At 47.6% G+C, this 18,994-nt stretch overlaps 1 protein-coding gene across 1 annotated transcript in view; it reads left to right on the top strand.

The window, feature by feature from the left end:
• Positions 1 to 3,038: 3,038 nt before the first annotated feature.
• Positions 3,039 to 18,994, top strand: part of LRFN2 (leucine rich repeat and fibronectin type III domain containing 2) — a gene marked incomplete at its 3' end in the record, with an annotated part of 36,284 nt that continues 20,328 nt past the window's right edge. Inside the window, exon 1 of the mRNA XM_082662744.1 lies at positions 3,039 to 4,450. Coding sequence (XP_082518870.1) covers positions 3,051 to 4,450 — 1,400 coding nt within the window. The 5' untranslated portion in view covers positions 3,039 to 3,050. The remainder of the gene's footprint in view (positions 4,451 to 18,994) is intronic.

Here is an 18,994-nt window from a genome sequence, read left to right on the forward strand (position 1 = left end):
CCTGCCTTGTGGAGTTTCCAGCCTAGGGAGACAGATATGTAAGTGATTAAGGAATTGTATAAGTGTGGTGAGCAATACGTAGGACGAGTATAGGCTGCTAAGGGGTCCACAGCAGGAACGTCTGTTTTGGTCTAGGTTTTGGACAGGCTTCCTGGAGCAGGTGACATTTAAGCTGAGCCTGGAGGTGGGCTAGGAGCTTGGGCAGGCAGGAGTGGAGGTGGGGGAGAAGCCGGGAAGAGAGCAGGGCTTGGAAGAAGTCCCGGAGGAAGATCAAGCCTGGCAATTATAAGTGAGAGCGGTTGAGTGTAGTTGAAGCAAGAAGAACAAAGGAAGAAAGAGTCGTGAGAAAGAAAGTGGAAAAATGGGCAGAACCAGCTCTTGCAAAGACTTGTCCTTGTGCTAAACATAAGAGGGTCAAGGCAGATGGAAAAGATTCCTGTTTGCTTTATCAGGACCCAGCTAAGTATGGACCTAGAAGGCCATGCATTTGGGCATGGAGAAGGTGGCACAAAAGCTTCCACATGTAGACACCTCTGGGATGGACGTGCCTGGTGGGACCTGGGTCAGGGCAGGCTGGTACCCCTCAAGGAGGAGATGGGCAAAAGCAGGGACTGGAAGGGTGGGCTTTTGCTCATGGGAGCTCAGAGCAGAGCTGCATGGAAATAGGCACGTTGACAAAGGCTTTTAATGAGGGTGACCATAATGAAGAAGATGTAAAGAAAAGAAAATCCTCTGGAACAGAGGTAGCAAACTTTTTCTGTAAAGGGCAAGACAGCAAATATTTTAGGCTTTTGCTGGCCATATTCTGTCTGCTGCAACTACTTACTTCCACCATTGTAGCATGAAAAAAGACATAGACCGTATGCAAACATGAGCATGGCCATGTTCTAATAAAGCTTTATTTACAAATACAGGTGGCAGGCTGGATTTGGCCCTTGGGCTACAGTTGGCTAACACCTGCTCTAACGGTGCCGTCCATTGTGGAAGCCTATAGTCACATAAGGCTATTGAGCATTTGAAATGTGCTCTAAGTGTTAAATACACTTGGATTTTGAAGACTTAGTACAAATAAAAGAATGTTGAACATCTCATTCATAACTGTATTGATTACATGTTGAAATAATATTTTGGATATAGTGGGTTAAGTAAAATACATGATCAAAATTGATTTCACTTGTTTCTTTTCACTTTTTTAATATGGCCGTGTAATTTAAATGTAATTTAATATGTAATTTAAAATTATATTCGTGGCTCGTATTATGTTTCTATCGGACAGTGCTGTTCAGGAATAACACTCACTACAGATAAAATGCAGAGTAAATCTCACCCTGAGGGGTTTCAGGTCGGAGATTTACCCTTAAAGAGACACAGTGATGGAACTCAAATCTTCACAATAAAGTCATATCTGATTGGAATAGGTTTTTAAATTTACTATGTATCTTTTTTTTATCAGCTGGTTGTTTTGTCTGCATCTGTGCTCCTTAAACTGGGAGCAATAGAGCTCTACTTCCTCAAGGCATTAATAGTTGTTATGCAAAAAAAATAGGAGTATATTTAGCTTAAAAAAAGGAGCAGTGCAGGATTAAACGTTAATTCATATTTCTTTACTGCCACAGAATTTCTCAACACTTCTACGAACTTGCTAGTGCAGCGAGAGCTTTTGAAAGGGTGAGCGAGAGTGGGCTGTGCTTCCCAATGCAGTGGCCTTAGGAGCCTTCCTTGCAGAACCCTAATTAGCACTCCTAGAAGGCAAATCGAGAGCTGTTGGTCTGCGTGATGCTACACGGCCAGCGTGCAATGATTTTCCAAAAGTCCAGCTCAGTTGATGTTCTTAGTACTACATAAATAGAGCCACATGGAATAATGATGAAACTGTAGGATTTGGAGATTCAAAGACCTGATCCAAAGCCCTGTTCCTTCCTTCCCTGGATAGTCATTCTCACAAAGGCAGCTACTATGCAACAGGCAGTGCTATAGGCCTTTTATTCAGTGGTGAATAAAAACAAGTCCCAACCGTTTGGGGCCTTTTTGCCAGTGCAGAACACAAACAATAACAAGACACTTAGGTGAAACATATAGTAACTTAGATAGTGATCAATTCCAAGGAGAAAATGCAGGGCAAGGAAGAGGGATGTGCACAGAGGGTAGGGCCTTGGTGAGAAGGTGACTTTTGCATAAGGACCTGAAGAAGGCTCTTAGGCCATGGACAAGTCCTCATCTATATACACAGATAAGCCCTTCCCCATGAAGTGTGTTCCTGAAGCCCAGATGAGGTGATGTATATGAAGGTCTGGGCAGGGGACCCAGCACATACTAAGTGCTCAGAAGAGGTCCATGCCTTGGCTTCCCACCCCACCCCCTTCTTCACCTCCCTGAACTCCCAGAGATTCACCCACTATGTGGATTCTCCATGGTGAAGAACTTACCCAAAGCCAGTTCCCCACTAACACTGGCATCTCCCAGCTCTCTGACAGCTCTCTGACAGCTCTCTCCTTGTCCATGTTCTTGTTCTTAGGGAATGCTGGTCCAATTTGATTTCATGCTGAGCCTAATCCAATTAAGAAGGCAAACCCACTTCAAAATCCAGCCATAAAACACTTTTCAAATCCAATGATTATTCGACGAACCACTGGTATGGAATTATCCATCCATGCATCCATCCAACAAATATTTATTGAGCATCTACTATGTTCCAGGCACTGTGCTAGATGTGCAGGTTATAGCAATTAACAAAATAGACAAAAGTACCTGCCCTCATGGAACTGACATTCTAGTGAGGGAGATAGAAAATATTCCATAAACATAATTAATAAGTAATTAAATAGTCTGTTCCAAGGTGATAAGAGCTAAGGAGAAAGGAAAAAGTGGAATTGTATTGGAGGGACTGGTTGAAGAGATTACACCTGCGTGAGCAGATGCTACTCTACTGCTCTCCAAGGCGGGGGGTGGGTGTGAGGGAGGAAGCTCTGGGCCTGGGCTTTAGGAAGTCGCCTCCTGACCCTGACCTTGTGTCCCTCCCTTCCAGGCGCCGTGGCCTGAGTGACCAGACCATGGAGACCCTGCTTGGTGGCCTGCTGGCGTTTGTCATGGCGTTTACCGTGGTCGACGCCTGCCCCAAGTACTGTGTCTGCCAGAACCTGTCTGAGTCACTGGGGACCCTGTGCCCCTCCAAGGGGCTGCTCTTCGTACCCCCTGACATCGACCGGCGGACGGTGGAGCTGCGTCTGGGCGGCAACTTTATCATCCACATCGGCCGCCAGGACTTCGCCAACATGACGGGGCTGGTGGACCTGACATTGTCCAGGAACACCATCAGCCACATCCAGCCCTTCTCCTTCCTGGACCTCGAGAGTCTGCGCTCCCTGCACCTCGACAGCAACCGGCTGCCCAGCCTCGGGGAGGACACGCTGCGGGGCCTGGTCAACCTGCAGCACCTCATTGTGAACAACAACCAGCTGGGAGGCATCGCAGACGAGGCCTTCGAGGACTTCCTGCTGACGCTGGAGGATCTGGACCTCTCCTACAACAACCTCCACGGCCTGCCCTGGGGCTCTGTGAGGCGCATGGTCAACCTGCACCAGCTGAGCCTGGACCACAACCTGCTGGACCACATCACCGAGGGCACCTTCACCGACCTGCAGAAACTGGCCCGCCTGGACCTCACCTCCAACCGGCTGCAGAAGCTGCCCCCGGACCCCATCTTCGCCCACTCCCAGGCCTCCGCCCTGACGGCCACGCCCTTCGCTCCGCCCCTGTCCTTTAGTTTTGGGGGAAACCCACTGCACTGTAACTGCGAGCTTCTCTGGCTGCGGAGGCTCGAGCGGGACGATGACCTGGAGACTTGTGGCTCCCCGGGGGGCCTCAAGGGCCGCTACTTCTGGCACGTGCGTGAGGAGGAGTTTGTGTGCGAACCGCCTCTCATCACCCAGCACACGCACAAGCTGCTGGTCCTGGAGGGCCAGGCGGCCACACTCAAGTGCAAGGCCATCGGGGACCCCAGCCCCCTCATCCACTGGGTGGCCCCCGATGACCGCCTGGTGGGGAACTCCTCCAGGACTGCCGTGTATGACAATGGCACCCTGGACATCCTCATCACCACGTCTCAGGACAGCGGTGCCTTCACCTGCATCGCTGCCAACGCCGCTGGGGAGGCCACGGCCACAGTGGAGGTCTCCATTGTCCAGCTGCCACACCTCAGCAATAGCACCGGCCGCACGGCGTCCCCCAAGTCCCGCCTCTCGGACATCACTGGCTCCAGCAAGACCAGCCGGGGAGGTGGAGGTAGTGGGGGCGGGGAACCTCCCAAAAGCCCCCCGGAACGGGCTGTGCTAGTGTCCGATGTGACCACCACCTCGGCCCTGGTCAAGTGGTCGGTCAGCAAGTCCGCCCCCCGGGTGAAGATGTACCAGCTGCAGTACAACTGCTCCGACGATGAGGTACTGATTTACAGGTGAGCCCGGGACTGCGGCAACACAGGGAGGTGTCTGGCTGGTCCAGGAGGAAATGATGGGGAGGGTTTTGAGCTGTTCCCACCTATGCCCCACCTCCCCAGAGGTGGCTGTGGGATTCTGGGGACAAACTGCGCCATTTGTGCAGGTGAGAGGAAGTAGAATGAACATTACCTACAAGTTTAAGAAGACGGGACCCCACATGGGCAGCCCAAAGAGATGTGTATGTCGGAGGACCGTACCTCCCAGGGCCATGACTGTGGTAGGTGGGCTCGTGGCTGTGAGCCTCAGAACTTTCTGTTTTGAGCCTCAGATGGAGGGCACACAATAACAATGAGCAGAACTCTTGGCCAAAGAATCTGACTCCTTCAAGGAGGGATGAACCTGACCTTCACCTGGACTTGTAGGCAGTCACGGTTAAGGTCAGGAGGTGTAAAATTCAGATCGTCTCTCTGCCACTTGGTAGTCATTTAACTCTCTTGCCTTGCCTCGGTTGTCCTCATCTGTAAAATGGGGATAATCTGCACCTGACTTGGTCAGCAGGTAATTGAACTCAATTCAAACTGGCTGAAAAAAAGAAAAAGGGAGAGGTAATGTGTTGGCTCATGTAATTGAAAACTTGGGGACCTGCCTCGGGGTAGATCAAAGGCCCCACAAACATCCTGCATTCTCAGTTTCTTAGCTTCCCTAAGTTTCATTTCTCTTCTGGTTTGGCTTCACCCTCAGACAACCTCTTTCCTCTAGGCAGCCCTAGAAGGAGAAGAGCGTTCATGTCCCATTTGGTCTCTCAGAAGCCCTGGATGAGCTCTGATTAACCAGAGCAGGTCATGTGAGCCTACTGAATATTAGAGGTGGGGCCATCCTGCCCACCTGTCCTGACCACTCTGGGTGTCAGTCTCCTCATCTGGAAATGGAGACACTGATGTTCATCTCCTTCTGTGATAATCAAAGGGCCATTTCCTAGGCTGATAGAAAGGGAGATTAAGACTGAAAAGCTGCAACAGAATTGCCTACGTTTTTCGGAGGGAGGGAGGTGCCCACAGATGATGGGTCCAGGCCAAAGGGTCGGGGGCTGACCACAGGTGTGTTTCCTCCTTGGCCAGCCTCAGCTTGTGTTGAACATGACAGACATGGCCTAGAATCTTACAGCTCAAGGAATGCATGGTTTCTTTTGAAATCCTGTGTGTTTTATTGTATGCATTTAAAATGATTATTCTGAGAGGGGATCCCATATACTTCACCAGACAGCTGAAGCGTCCATGGTACAAGAGAGGTCAAGAACCTTGATCTGTCAATGAGGTTTCTTCCTACTCTGACTTTCTCAGTTGATGAATCGGTCTCTGGATGGGAAGCTGTGGGGAAAGGAAGGCATTTATTCACCAAACGGAGTCCATGAGATGGAGGGTGGGTACACCATGGAAGCTGCAGGAGCCAAGGAACTTCCCTTACCTGGCGTCATATGTGTAGCTTGTCTGGAGAACAGCTTCATTCTCAGGATGTAGAGAAAACAGCATTAGAACTTAACTGAAGTATATGCATGTCATATATATATATATATATATATATATATATATATATGAAATTAAACAATATATGTTATGTATTCATATATATATGAAATTAAACAATCTGCATATATATTTTTCCTACTTATAAAAGTAATAGTCTTTGTAGAAAATTTGGAACATAGACAAAATGATAAAGAGAGAGAAAAAAATGACCTGTAATCCCACCACTCAAAATTAACCAGGAGCATTTGGCCTCTAAGTTTTATTTCAGTTCAAAATAATACTTATGATCAATCTAGTGTGTCCTTTTGTTTCTTAATTCTTTCCACTCAACATTGTAGCTTGCTTAGATCCCATGGTATGAAAAGTACTTTTCATTTGGCTACACCGTAATTTATTTAATCAGTCTTCTATTGTTGGACATTTAGGTTGTTTCCAGTTTTCAATATTAAAAGTAATGCAGCAAAGAAAAAAAAGTAATGCAGCAATGGATGTATCTTTGTACATAAATACATTTGTGCAACTTCAGTGCTCTCCTTAGCATATTTTCTTAAGGGTTGAACCACTGGTTTCACGGGTAAATTATAACCTTTATACATTGCATATAAACATTTATTTATCCTCTCACCGGTGGAAGGTGACAGTGCCCATTTTGACTGCACCTTTGCCAATTATAGAATATATAATTACTTTCATTTTTGCCAATCTCATAGGTGAAAAATGGACCTTGCTTTAATTTGCATTTCTTTGATACCTTGTGAGGTTGACCTTTTGAAAATAAGTATATTTCTTCACTTGTGAATTTATTATATGGTTTCGACTTTGATACAAAGTGTAAAGGCAAAAAGCTACCAGCTCTGAGGTTTGCAAAGACGCAGGATGAAGGGACATGCAGTTTGTGAGGGGGAGATACTGGCATCAAGGTGGCAGCAAGCCAAGGTGGCCAAGATGGTACCCCTCCCTGGGGGTCTCAGAAACCCTCCGAGGGCCGCGGGAGGGATCGGAGGTGTACTTCTGAAGTCACTCAAAGCTGAATTCAAAGTGCTTTTATTTGGTGATTGAGATCCTGGAGACGCTAGCTTTATAGATAGAAATATAGGCACACCTCAGAGATATTTTGGGTTGGGTTCCAGACCACGCCCATAAAGTGAATGTTGCAATAAAGCGAGCCACGTGACTTTTTTTGGTTTCCCAGTGCACATAAACGTTATGCTTACACTATAGTGTAGTCTATTGTGTATTACAGCATTATGTCTAAAAAAAGTACCAACTTTAACTAAAAAATACTTTATTGCTCAAAAATGCCAACCATCATCTGAGCCTTCAGTGGGTCATAGTAGTAATGTCAAAGATCACTGATCACAGACACCATAACAAACAGAACAATAAGGAAAATGTTTGAAATGTTGCGAGAATTACCAAAATGTGACACAGATACGAAGTGAGCAAATGCTGTTAGAAAAATATCCCCTATAGAATTCCTAAATGCAGCGTTGCCCCAAATCTTTAATTTGTAAAAAACAATATTTGCAAAGTGCAATAAAGCAACGTGCAATAAAATGAAGTAAATGGAAACGTCAGAAATCTTAGGGAAAAAATGCAGGTAACAATGCAGATTTCCCCTTATTGTGGTCTTGAAGATTAGAAGAGAAGCCGCATGGAAAGCTCTCCAAACAGTGCAGGCACGTAATAGTAAGTGTTCAAGGAATACAAATTATTATTATTATTGTTATTAGCAATAGTGATGGTTATAGTAACAGTAATGGTGAGAGTTGAGACCATTATCTTGTCTGCCATCCTGGGCGAGAAACGGGAAGAGTATGGTTAGATATGCAATTCAGTCTTTAAGAAGTTGGATTTCCAAAATTTAGAGAAAAAGGACAGCGTGAGTCTGTAGCCCGATAATAGTAACAGCAATCACCAGACAACATTATTGCCAGCTTACTGTGGGTTTCAATGTAGCTTTCCAAGAAGTAAATATCTCATTTAAATCTCCTGGACATACCAAGAAATATAAAAGACCAAGAGAATTAAAACTCTCCCAAGGTTGTGCAGCCAGAACAAGGCAGGACTGATCTGGTGCCTAGACTTAGCCACCATGGCTGTGCTGCCCTCACCCAAACAGTGAAGCTGGCTGTTAGGACAAATGGGAGACTCCAAGAAGGATACAGTGGATTTTTAGAAAGCAAACTGTTCCCATAAGAAAGAAGAGACACCAGTGGGCTGCACAGTGGCTCTGTGACACGCTTGGCCTTCAACATCCCTTCAAGAGGGATGTGTACAAAAGCGGGGCAGAAAGGCTTCTATCCAAAGATGAATATTAAAGAGGAGCACACACTGTACAGAGGGCAGGGCTTTTAATCCATGTTCACAGCAGGAAGGACAAATGTGCTGGTTAGGAAGGAGGCTGCAGGAGGACTAGACAAGAGCCACAGGGAAAGCTGCACAGTTTCCAATTGGCCTCCACCTTCCCCGGCAAGAACAGGGCCAGCAATAATGGTACACATCTGCGCTGAGAGCTTACTTGAACCGGGCGCTATTCTGAGGGCTCTATGTGTACTAACTCATTGAGTTTTCTCAAAACCCCAGGAGGTGAGAACTATTGTTATTCCACTTCCCATATAAGAAACTCGCCCAAGGTGTTACATGGAAAGTAGCAGAGACAGAACTGGAATCCAGGCAACATGGGAAGGGCAAGACCAATACTCAAGGAGGAAACCAAGGCCAACAGAGACACATCACACGTACCCAAAGGGTCACATTCCAGGACTAGAGGACACTAGCTGAGTTTCCCAAGCCCATGGGGGTGGGCCTGAGACAGCATGGAGGGAAAGAGAAGTGCCCAAGATGGGAAAAGGGTGGATAGTCTCCTTTTGAAGACTAGACCCCATAGAGCATAGGATGCTAGGCTGGGCAGAATTGCTCAACAGATGGCTATAAGCCCTTGGCAAAGAATGCTGATTGCCAGGACCCAGCATGGGTTTCCAGGGGACAAATCCTGCCCAAGTATTCAGCTGTCTTCAGGGGACACTATGACCCAGTATTTCTTTCTTTTTTTTTTAAATTGAAGTATAGTTGATGTACAATATTACATAATTTACAGGTGTACAACATAGTGATCCACAATTTTTCTTTTTAATAAATTTATTTTATTTATTTATTTTTGGCTGTGTTGGGTCTTCACTCTTGTGCGCGGGCTTTCTCTAGTTGTGGCGAGCAGGGGCTACTCTTCGTTGCGGTGCACGGGCTTCTCATTGCGGTGGCTTCTCTTGTTGCGGAGCACGGGCTCTAGGCACACGGGCTTCAGTAGTTGTGGCACATGGGCTCAGTAGTTGTGGCTCGCGGGCTCTAGAGCGCAGGCTCAGTAGCTGTGGCACATGGGCCCAGTTGCTCTGCGGCATGTGGGATCTTCCAGGACCAGGGCTCGAACCCGTGTCCCCTGCATTGGCAGGTGGATTCTTAACCACTGCGCCACCGGGGAAGCCCTGATTCACAATTTTTAAAGGTTATATTCCATTTATAGTTTCTACAAAATACTGGCTATATTCCCTGTGTTGTACAATATATCATTGCAGCTTGTTTTAAACATAATGGTTTGTATTTCTTAATCTCCTACCCCAATCTTGCCCCTCCCACCCACTGGTAACCACTAGTTTGTTCTCTATCTGTGAGTCTGTTTCTTTTTTGTTATATTCACTAGTTTGTGACCCAGTAGTTCTTTCAATCTGCCTCCTTGTCATTCACGAGGGCAGCCCTCCTCAGTGACATCCCTCCTGACACAGGATTCTCCACAAGACCCTCACCCCTATGCATCTCCAAGGGGGAAGTGGGCCAGAACCTCTGCGGTGATAGATGCTGTTGGAAAACATCCTAGGAGTTTCTATGGCTGTGATTCACTGCCATAAACAGAGCACATCACAATTGTAAAGGACACTTGACAAAAATCTTACCCTGTGTTTGGGCCAAAATGGAGACGTGTGAACTGGTGAAGTGGACTTGTAACTGGTCAAGTAATCAGGTTGCTTAACAAATTGATGTGAGCATGGGAGAAAGCCCCCTGCCTTGTGCCCATACCTGCCCCCATTCTGTACTGCTCAGTATGTTTTCTTATTGACATGGATAATGACACAGAAAATATGTATTCTCTTTCGGTTCAAAAACTCAACTGCATGAGTTCAAGGTGAGGCACATCTGGGTTGACTGGAATTTTGTGTGGCATCGGCTCAGAGTTTTAGCTGATCTCAAGGACATCATGGCCGCAAGGTGATGGAGCTGCCAAAAGACTCCTGTAATTTTGGGTTGTGTTAACAGAGGTGAAGTGCTCAGATCATGGGAGGTTACGATTTTAATCACTGAATCATTCAAGCTGGTCGGAGTGGAGCTGTAACACGTTTAATACAGGATGACAGAGTCTCAAGAGATTATCTTTACCAATGGCAATATATCCAGAGATCCGTTGATGAGAATGGGATTCTAGAATCTTGTGAGATGGGCAGAGGTTACCTTGGAGATGACAGGATTTGGGAAAGGAGTCATATATCCCTTAATTTATTCAAAGAATGTATGAGTAGGAGAGAGGAACACACACGCGCACACACACACACACACACACATACGAAAGCAGGCACTGACCCATTACAATAAAAAATTTCCAATAGCAGCGTCTGTACCTACCTCTCTCATTGCTCTCCATCTGGCTGCAAAATGATTTTGCTTGTGTCTTTCTTCCTCTCTAGCATGTGCTATTCATACCTACTCATCTGTGGATCCCTAGCTCCTAGTAAGTCCTGGCCCACAACAGCTATTGAGTCAACACCTGGTGAACTGAACAGAATGGAAATGAACATCAGAGCTGCCCAACAGCAGAATAAGCAAGGGCTGCCATAAAGTAGTGAGCTGCCCGTACCAGAAGGGTTCAAGTAGAACCCGACTAACTCCATGCCAGGGATGCTGAGTGGTCAGCCTAACTGTAACATTTGACTTAAGTGAGCCTACCCTGATGGTCTATGGCTCTGTTTTCTTATTATCCCATGATCAAGACAGTATGGTTACCACACTTGCTAAATCCACCTGCTTTAGCCAGCTGGGGCCACATGGCATCTTGCCTCCCAGGGTTAGGGTGCCCTGTCTCATAGGGGTTTAAGCCCTGAGGCCTGAGGCCACAGACAGGGACCTTGGTGGAGGCTCAGTTGTCCAGCCAGATTGGACACGTCATTGACAGGTCACCATTGACCAACACCATGGGCCTACAGAAGCCCTGGGGGCTGTGAGCTGTGTCTGAAACATCAGGTTCCATTCTATATACCAGGAAGGGGGAGCAGAGACATGGCTAATTCCAAGCCATGGATAACTCAGGATTTGAATTTGGCTATGAAATAGTGTCTCACTTTTATTTTTTTAAATCAGATAATTAGCTCCCTAATTATCTAATGGTTTTTGCTGACTTCCCAAGCCATTTGCCTTCCCTGAGTACACACGGCTGAGCCCTGCCGGCAGCCCTGGGTCATGCTGGACACGTACAGTCCACAAGTGGGGCCTGGCCTGTTTCCCGTGTGACTGGGGAGGGCCAGCTCCCGCATCTGTCTGCCCCAGGGCCTGCCCTTTCAGGAAGTGGCTGGCATTAATGGGGGCAGTGTCAGGGGGGTGGGGAGGAGTCATTGAGGGGAAGAGGAAGGATGGCGAGAGGGGAGTCAGAAAGAAGGGGGCCTCCCCTCGTGCATGAGAAAGCAGAAGCCCATCCCAGCTCTGCTTCATCCCCCGTGTGACATGGTAAGTTAAGTGCCCTGCATGTCATTAGCAGCCCAAATGACATTCACAAACACTTGCCTCCAGGCATGATGTTGGAACAGTCCCCAGGAGGGCCAGGGGAACAGCCAGCATACTTCTATAGCACAGTGTGGAATTAGCCAGGATGCAGCCTTGTCTTTGTGCAGCTTAGTCTGTTGTCATCAATTCCGTGTAGAAAAAGTGAGGGGTTATGAGGCAAGAGACCTGAAGGTGGTAGAAGATAGTAACCATTCCATGCCCCAACCCCCAATTATCTTCAGACCCCCCTTTCCATGCCATATTCTTCCATGATTGTCAGACATACTCCCCACCTTGGGGGAGACTGAACCACCCCACAGAGTTTTGCAAGGCTGGGGTTAGGGCATTGTTTTTTTGTTTTTTTTTTTAACTGTTGCTCTGTTTCCCCTCTGGGGAAAAAATAAAATGGCAGATTCAGCCAGTTTCTACCCCATCAGGATGTTACGAATCAACACCTCAGTTGGTCCCCCCTACCCCATGAAAATGTAGCCCTCCCCACCTTGGGGTGGAGGCAAATTTACTGATGAACCTGGGATCTTGTGGATATGGGAAGAAACTGCTAGGGACAGGTGCTCCCTAAAGGAAGGGTCATGCCATATGCAAAACCTGACACCTATACAGGGGGAAGTTTCTTTGACTCAGCTGCTTCTTTGACATCTCAGCTTCTCCTGAAACAGTGGATTGAACCCTGACAGGCAGAGGAAAAAAAGGTGTGAAGAAGGAAATTGGGGTGTGTGGGGTAGAAAGATCCCTGGCAACTCCCTGGTCAGAGCCAGATCAGCCTGCCTTGGGTTTTATATTTTTCTAAATTTCTTTTACATTGCTTGACAATAGAAATCTGATGTCCACAAGTGGAGATGGACAGGACCAATATTATACCCATTTTATAGATGGTGAAACTATGTCTTTAATGAATTGAGTGGATTTCCCAAGGTTCCACAAGCAAAGACTAGAAATGTGGTGTCCTGCATCCAATGCCAGGTATCATGCTGTGGGGCACATCTCACTGATACCTCAAGGAGTTTTCCTTAAGGCTGGAGACTTGGGCTGGGGGGCACCAACTATAACTTCTTTTTCTCGGAAGGATGGGGTAACCCACTGGGAGTCTGCTGAGGTTTTCTCTTCCAGCTTTAGTTGCTTTCCCCACATTTCTAAGGCCTAGCCGTGGCAATTAGGATGGATAGAAAACTTAACCTAATGAGATTTAAGTTCATAAGGGTTTATGTCTCTTGTGTAAGAGAAGTCCAGTGGAAGAGAGTTTAGCCTGGGTTTCTGGGAAGCATGGCCACCAAGGGCCCAGCTCCTACCTCTCTCATCTGCCATCCTCAGCACACAGTTTCTGTCCTTAAGGTTCCCTCATGGTGCAAAATGGCTGCTGGCACTCTAGCTTTCACATCTCCTTTCTATACAGCAGGAAAGATAAAAAGCAGACGAGCCAGAGGGCAAAGGGGAAGAGGTTCTCTGAAACTCTACCCAATAACTTCTGCTTATATCTCTTATGGCCACACATGTCTGCAAGGGGGGCTGGGAAATGTAGTTCTTTTAAAACTAGGCACAATGCACTGCCAGTAATATACAGAAGACAAAGAGGCAGCTAGCACTTCTAGAACCTGAGTTTGCACCCTAACTCTACCATTTACTAGTCTTGGGATCATGGGCAAAACACTGCGTCACTGTCAGTCTCTGTTTTCTTGTCTGTAAAATGGGAACAGAGATTCCTTTCTGCATATGTTATATAGACAGTGGCATGAACTGAATGAGATCACCTATTTGAAAGTGCATCTTTCATAGTCAACTGTGAAGTACAGGATACATGTCATTACTTATTGTTATTAGGAGCCTGTCCACTTTCCTTTCTTAGCCCCCTCTTTTCGTCCCTGTTCTCCAGGCTTCTTCTTGTGGCTCCATTCTTCAAAACCTTACTCTAAGAGAACTGTAAATTAGGAAAACAATCTGATAGAGTTTTAAGAGGTCAAAGTATAAGGTGTCACCCCTTTCAGAAATCTTCGCAGTTCAATTGGAAACTCTGAAAGACCCAAAGGAGTGAATCTCTAATGGTGGAATTTCAAAACCCACAGCAAGTTTGTGCATAGGAGAGACATTTTTCAGGGGTGCCTTCCAAGAGCATCTCAAATCATATCACCATTTTATCATCCTGCCCCTCCTGCTCTGCACAAGAAGATGACTCCACTCAGATTCAAAAACCTTCAGGGCATCTGTTCAGAAGTGACTAAATTCTCTACTTGTCATTCACTCTTTATTCTCAAAAAGTTCTGTCTGAAGACATCTTCGAAGGGAGAAATAATTAGCAGGAGTAAAGGGAGTAGAATTGCGCATCCAGTCTACTTTTCTTTTGGAATGTGGCTTTTGCCCCTCTAGCAAGTGAGAACCAGAGAACCAGTTCCTTGTTAATTTTATATACATTTGGTTGGTTTGGGGGTGCGGGTGGGGATATTACTTATTTCTCACCAGGAAATTACCAAAGAAGGTTTACAGAGGGAGGGGTTAGGCTTGAGGAGTGTCTGGGACTTGGGGATCATGCTGGTGGTGGCAGCCGTCAGAATGACACCAAACACAAACACTCACCTGACAACTAGAATTTCCCCCAAACATGTTCACAGCAGCCAGCTCCTTTCAGCCTCGTAACAGCTCCAGGAGAACTGTGGGTGGGGGAAGTGTGAAACCCAGGCATTCTGACCTGGAGCCTGAGGTTTCCCACCACCCCAGTGTTCCCCAAACCTAGCTGTGCACCGGAATCCATGGGGAGCTGTATCCTCTCTCCAAGGGATCCTGAGTCAGCTTGGGGTGGGGCCCAGGCATCCGTGTTGTTAAAGCTCCCCCGGTGACTCTGGTGTGTGTTCAGCATTGGGCCGTTGCACCTAGGGAATGGGCAGTACTGGTGGGCAGAGCTGCTGTAAATCCCACAGCTGGGGTTTGGTCTCTGAACTTCTGGTGAGGGAAGAAGTCAGGAGACCTGGCTTCCCATCCAGCTCTACCTTGCCCTGGTCATCTCACCACTCTGAGACTTTGCTTCGTCTATAACATTGAAATACAAACCCCTTCAAATGGGGTTATCTCCAAAGAGATAAAGCATGTGAAACATTTAGGAAACAAAAGCATCCTGTGCATTTTAGTTGCTGGAGTCATTTTTCTTACCCCTCAGCTGAGGCTTAGTGATTAATACCAGGAGGATCGAATCCAGGGCTCCAGACGTGGTCTCTTATCCCCTCCCTTTCCTTCTCTGAGCCTCAAGCTTCTCATCTGCGGAATGGGGATGATAATAACTCACAAGGATGTTGTGAAATGATAAAAGATGTAAGACGTGAAGAGCATCTTCAGATAGTGTGAAGTGCTTCTCGTAGCGAAGATCTGACTGTAGTGGTTTGACAAAATTGGGGGTTTGTTTCTGTCATGTCATGGAATTCCAGAGGGATATAGCTCAGGGCTGGTATGGGAGTTCCATGGGCCTCAGGGACTGAAGCTCCTTCTTAGGTCAGTTGCCGTCTTCAACATGTGGCTCACTGACCCTTCCCTCTGGGACTTCCTCAGGTGTGCCCAGCCCACAGGGAGGGCAGCTGAAGTGCAGCAGAGTTGACGTCCCCAGGAGCAGCCCCACCCTATGCCAGAGGGAGTTGGAGGATTAATACCCCAGCTTCCTCCCCCGGGGGGAAAGAAGAAGGACAGCTGAGGCATGTTCTGTGCTGTCTCCCAGAGGGTCCCAGTAGGACTGAGCCCAGACTGCTCACAAGGGTAAGTTGCTTAGCGAAACAGCCTGTTTGGCCTTTCTTCCCCATTCTAGAGAATCCTGGGCCCACCTCCCAAATAAACTACTGGCACTCAAATCTTCATCATAGAGTCTGCTCCCGGGAAAGCCCAACTAAGACAGGTACCAACCTTCTGGATGAGTCAGCCCCTTTAAAGAGTCCCCCAGAAGTCCCACCCGATGACTCCTGCTTCCATCTCATTGTATTTCCTCAGACCACGTCAGAGCCCGAGAAAGTTGGTCATTTGCTCAGGTATGTTGCTTTCCCAAATAAAATCAGGGCTCTGCAGGGGAGTTAGAAGAGGATGGGTGTTGGGCAGGAGTGCAACCGCCACAGAGCCATATGGGCGAAAGCGTCTGTGTCATCCACGTCTCTTGGCACCTGCCCACAAAATCCCGGGAGCCAGTAGCCAGTGTGTAGTTTAGCTGAGGCCAGCCTGGGAAGGAAGGTGATCTGGGCTGATTTTCTGCCACTCTGTGAGTGCTCTTTGCTCATCTCTAGAGACACTGAGACAGAGAGAGAAGCCAAGAGGGATGTCTGAGTCCTTGCCAATTAGGCCTGTGGTCCGGCATGTGTGTGTGTGACGAGAGTGGGCACCCCGTAGGTGACAGAAGGGTTCCAAACATGAAGTCAGATTAATGCCCATCATCTTCAGAGCCTCAGAGGTGGTGGGGGGTGGTGAGCCCACAGAATCAGACAAAACCAGACTGTGATATGCCAGCCCAAGGTGAAAGCAGGGCAATGGAGACATGCAACACGCATGAACAAGCTCATTAGCTATTTACAAAGGAGAGCTATTTCTAGCTGGGGTGGGCTCCAAAGACGGGCTCCCACTTGTGCTGTGGCTGCAGGGCTGATGCTGTGGGTGGGAACTAACTACTGTTGCAGCGTCAGGAAGGTACTTGTTCAGAAATGAAACACCACACGGAACTATAAGACCCTTAACCTTCTAACCAGGTAATTAGTTAGTGATGATACTAAGTTAAGGGGCATTTCAGCTTAGTAATTAGCCACCCAAAAGGTGAAAATGTAAATGAATTTGCTTGGTGAACTTGATACACTTGAGCTTTTTCATGAGCTAATGGAAGTGCATTCACATGCCTGGGTTGGGAGGGGTGTATTCTGTGGCTGGATGGGGCAGAGCTTCTGGGAGCAGGTGGAGTGAGGTATAAGCTGTGTCCGGGGGAGTAGGTGGGATTTGGAAGGAAGAGGGGAGGGGTTAGCTCTTTTAGGTGGAAGCAATAAAGAGGCCGAGGCAGGAATGATCAGGCCTGGTCAAGGACCCCTGAGAGCCCCAGTATATTAGTCAGTGTCACCAGGATAGTGCTGCGTGACAACCAAGTTCAAAATCTACGTGACATACAACCTATTGAATCTTCTTACTTGTGGGTCTGCAGGTTGGTTGGAGTTCACCTGGTCTCAGCTGGGTTGGGCTCCAGGCTCTGGGTCTGGTTTAGATCTTCTCTGTGTATCTCGTTCTGGAGCCCAGGTAGGGTGTAGTGGCCACCCAGAGTATGTTCTTCTCATGGTGATAGCAGAAATGCAAGTGGGCAGGTGAAGAAGCAAATGTCAAGCCTCTGCTGGCATTACATCTGCTAAATCCCATGGGCCAAAGCAAGTTACAAGGCCAAGCAGGGCCTGCATATCACCCACTGTCAGGCCACGGCAAGGCTGTGGAGGTTTTATCTTATTAAAGAGAAGTGAAGAACCAGGTCCAACAGCTCAGTCTACCACATCTGGCTTACCTGGTGAAAAGGCTGTCTCTAGTGCAGTGGTTCTCAGACTTGAGCACGCATCAGAATCACCTGGCAGACTTGTTAGCACACTGATACAGGGCCCAGCCCCCCTGAGCTTCTGACTCATTTGGTCTGGAGTGGGGTCGGAGAATCTGCAGTTCTAATGCATTCTCGCAGTGATGCTGAGCTGTCCATCTGGGGGCCACTCTTTGAGACCCTCTGGTCTAGGGAAATAATAAGACGTTTGTTCAGAGAGGATGGAAGAGGGCAGACAGAGGGCGGCCTTGAGTGTCACACACAATAGCTATATTTACTGAGTCCTTACTACATTCTAGGTATGGTTTTAAAGATGTGCTGTGTAAGTTATTCTCTTATTTGGTACATTAACCCTGTGAGGTATGACATTGCCATTTGACAGTTGAAGACCCTGAGCCATAGGGAGGTGACAGGACTTACAAGGTTCCCCAGCTTGGAGGTGGCAGAGCTGGAGTTTGTAGCCAGTGCTCTGTTCCTGACTTCAAGATTTCTCCTGTTGGCAGTGGGGAACCATGGTCAAGTTCTGAGGGGAGAAATGACCTGTGGTGGAGAAACTCTGGATTTGGAACTGGATAGTCTAGGCACAAACCACACTTGGACTTTTGGTATCTAGACTTTTATTTATTCAATCAGTAAATACTTATTTTGTGTCTGCTTTGGGGTAGAATCTAGTCAAGACCATAGGGTTAGAACAAGATAGGCAAAGTGCTTTCTACAAGGAGCTTACATTCTTATGGAGGAGAGGGAAGAAAAAATTTAAATGTGCACTAGGAAGAAAAATAAGTAGTGTAAGGAGACAGAGACTGGGGAGCCGCTGTTTTACATGGGTGGTCAGAGGTGGCCTCTCTAAAGAGTGAACTTGGAACAGAGACCTGAATGGAGTGAGAGGAAGAGCCATGCAGGGGAAGCAGCAAGTGCGAAGGCCCTTAGGGTAGGACGCTGGAGACGCAGCAAGACTCCAGGGAGTCTGGAGGAAGGGTGACAGTGAATGAGGTTAGAGAACTGGATGGGGCTGCATCGTGTAGGGCCTCGTAGGCCATGGCGAGGCCTTGGACTTTATCTGGAATGGGATGGGAGCCATTGGGTGGTTGAACACTGGAGAGGGGCATGATGTGACTAAGAAAGAAGGTTCTGGCAGCTGAGTGGAAAAGAGACTATCGGGGCAGGGGTGGAAGCAGGGAGACCAGGTAGAGGACGGTTTCAGGGGTCTTAGCAATGTCTTGAGACCCTCCTGATCCTTAATGTCAACATCCATAAAATGGGCGGAACGACCCTTTCCACCAAAATTTCCCGTTTGGGCTTGTTATGACGGTGGAGGGAGGTCAGGGCGTGGGCACGTGAGTGAGCAGGAAACGCTCAGGTAGGGAACAAAGCAGCATTTTGTGACGATGTTTCTGGCAGACTCCTTGGGGCTCCATCTCCCTGGCCCGGGGACCTCCCTGAGGCCCAACCCACAGCCACAGTGGACAGGAGTTTCCCATCTCCCCCTCCAGAGCATCACAGCTCACCCATCACTGTCCCAGCTCCTCAGTCATCACCCCCTCTCCCCCCAAGTCCTCTCACTCTGATAGGGAGTAATTATTTATGTTCTTGCTTAATTAGCTCATTAGGAATGTGCTGCAGTATTTCTGAGAATGCATCTCCCTCTCTGGTGGCTCTTAAGGGCCTTTTCTGCTGGTGCCTGGCTGCAACAACTG

Source organism: Grampus griseus (assembly GCF_964374135.1).
Source record: "Grampus griseus genome assembly, chromosome: 10".
In the NCBI taxonomy this organism is placed as follows: Eukaryota; Metazoa; Chordata; class Mammalia; order Artiodactyla; family Delphinidae; genus Grampus; species Grampus griseus.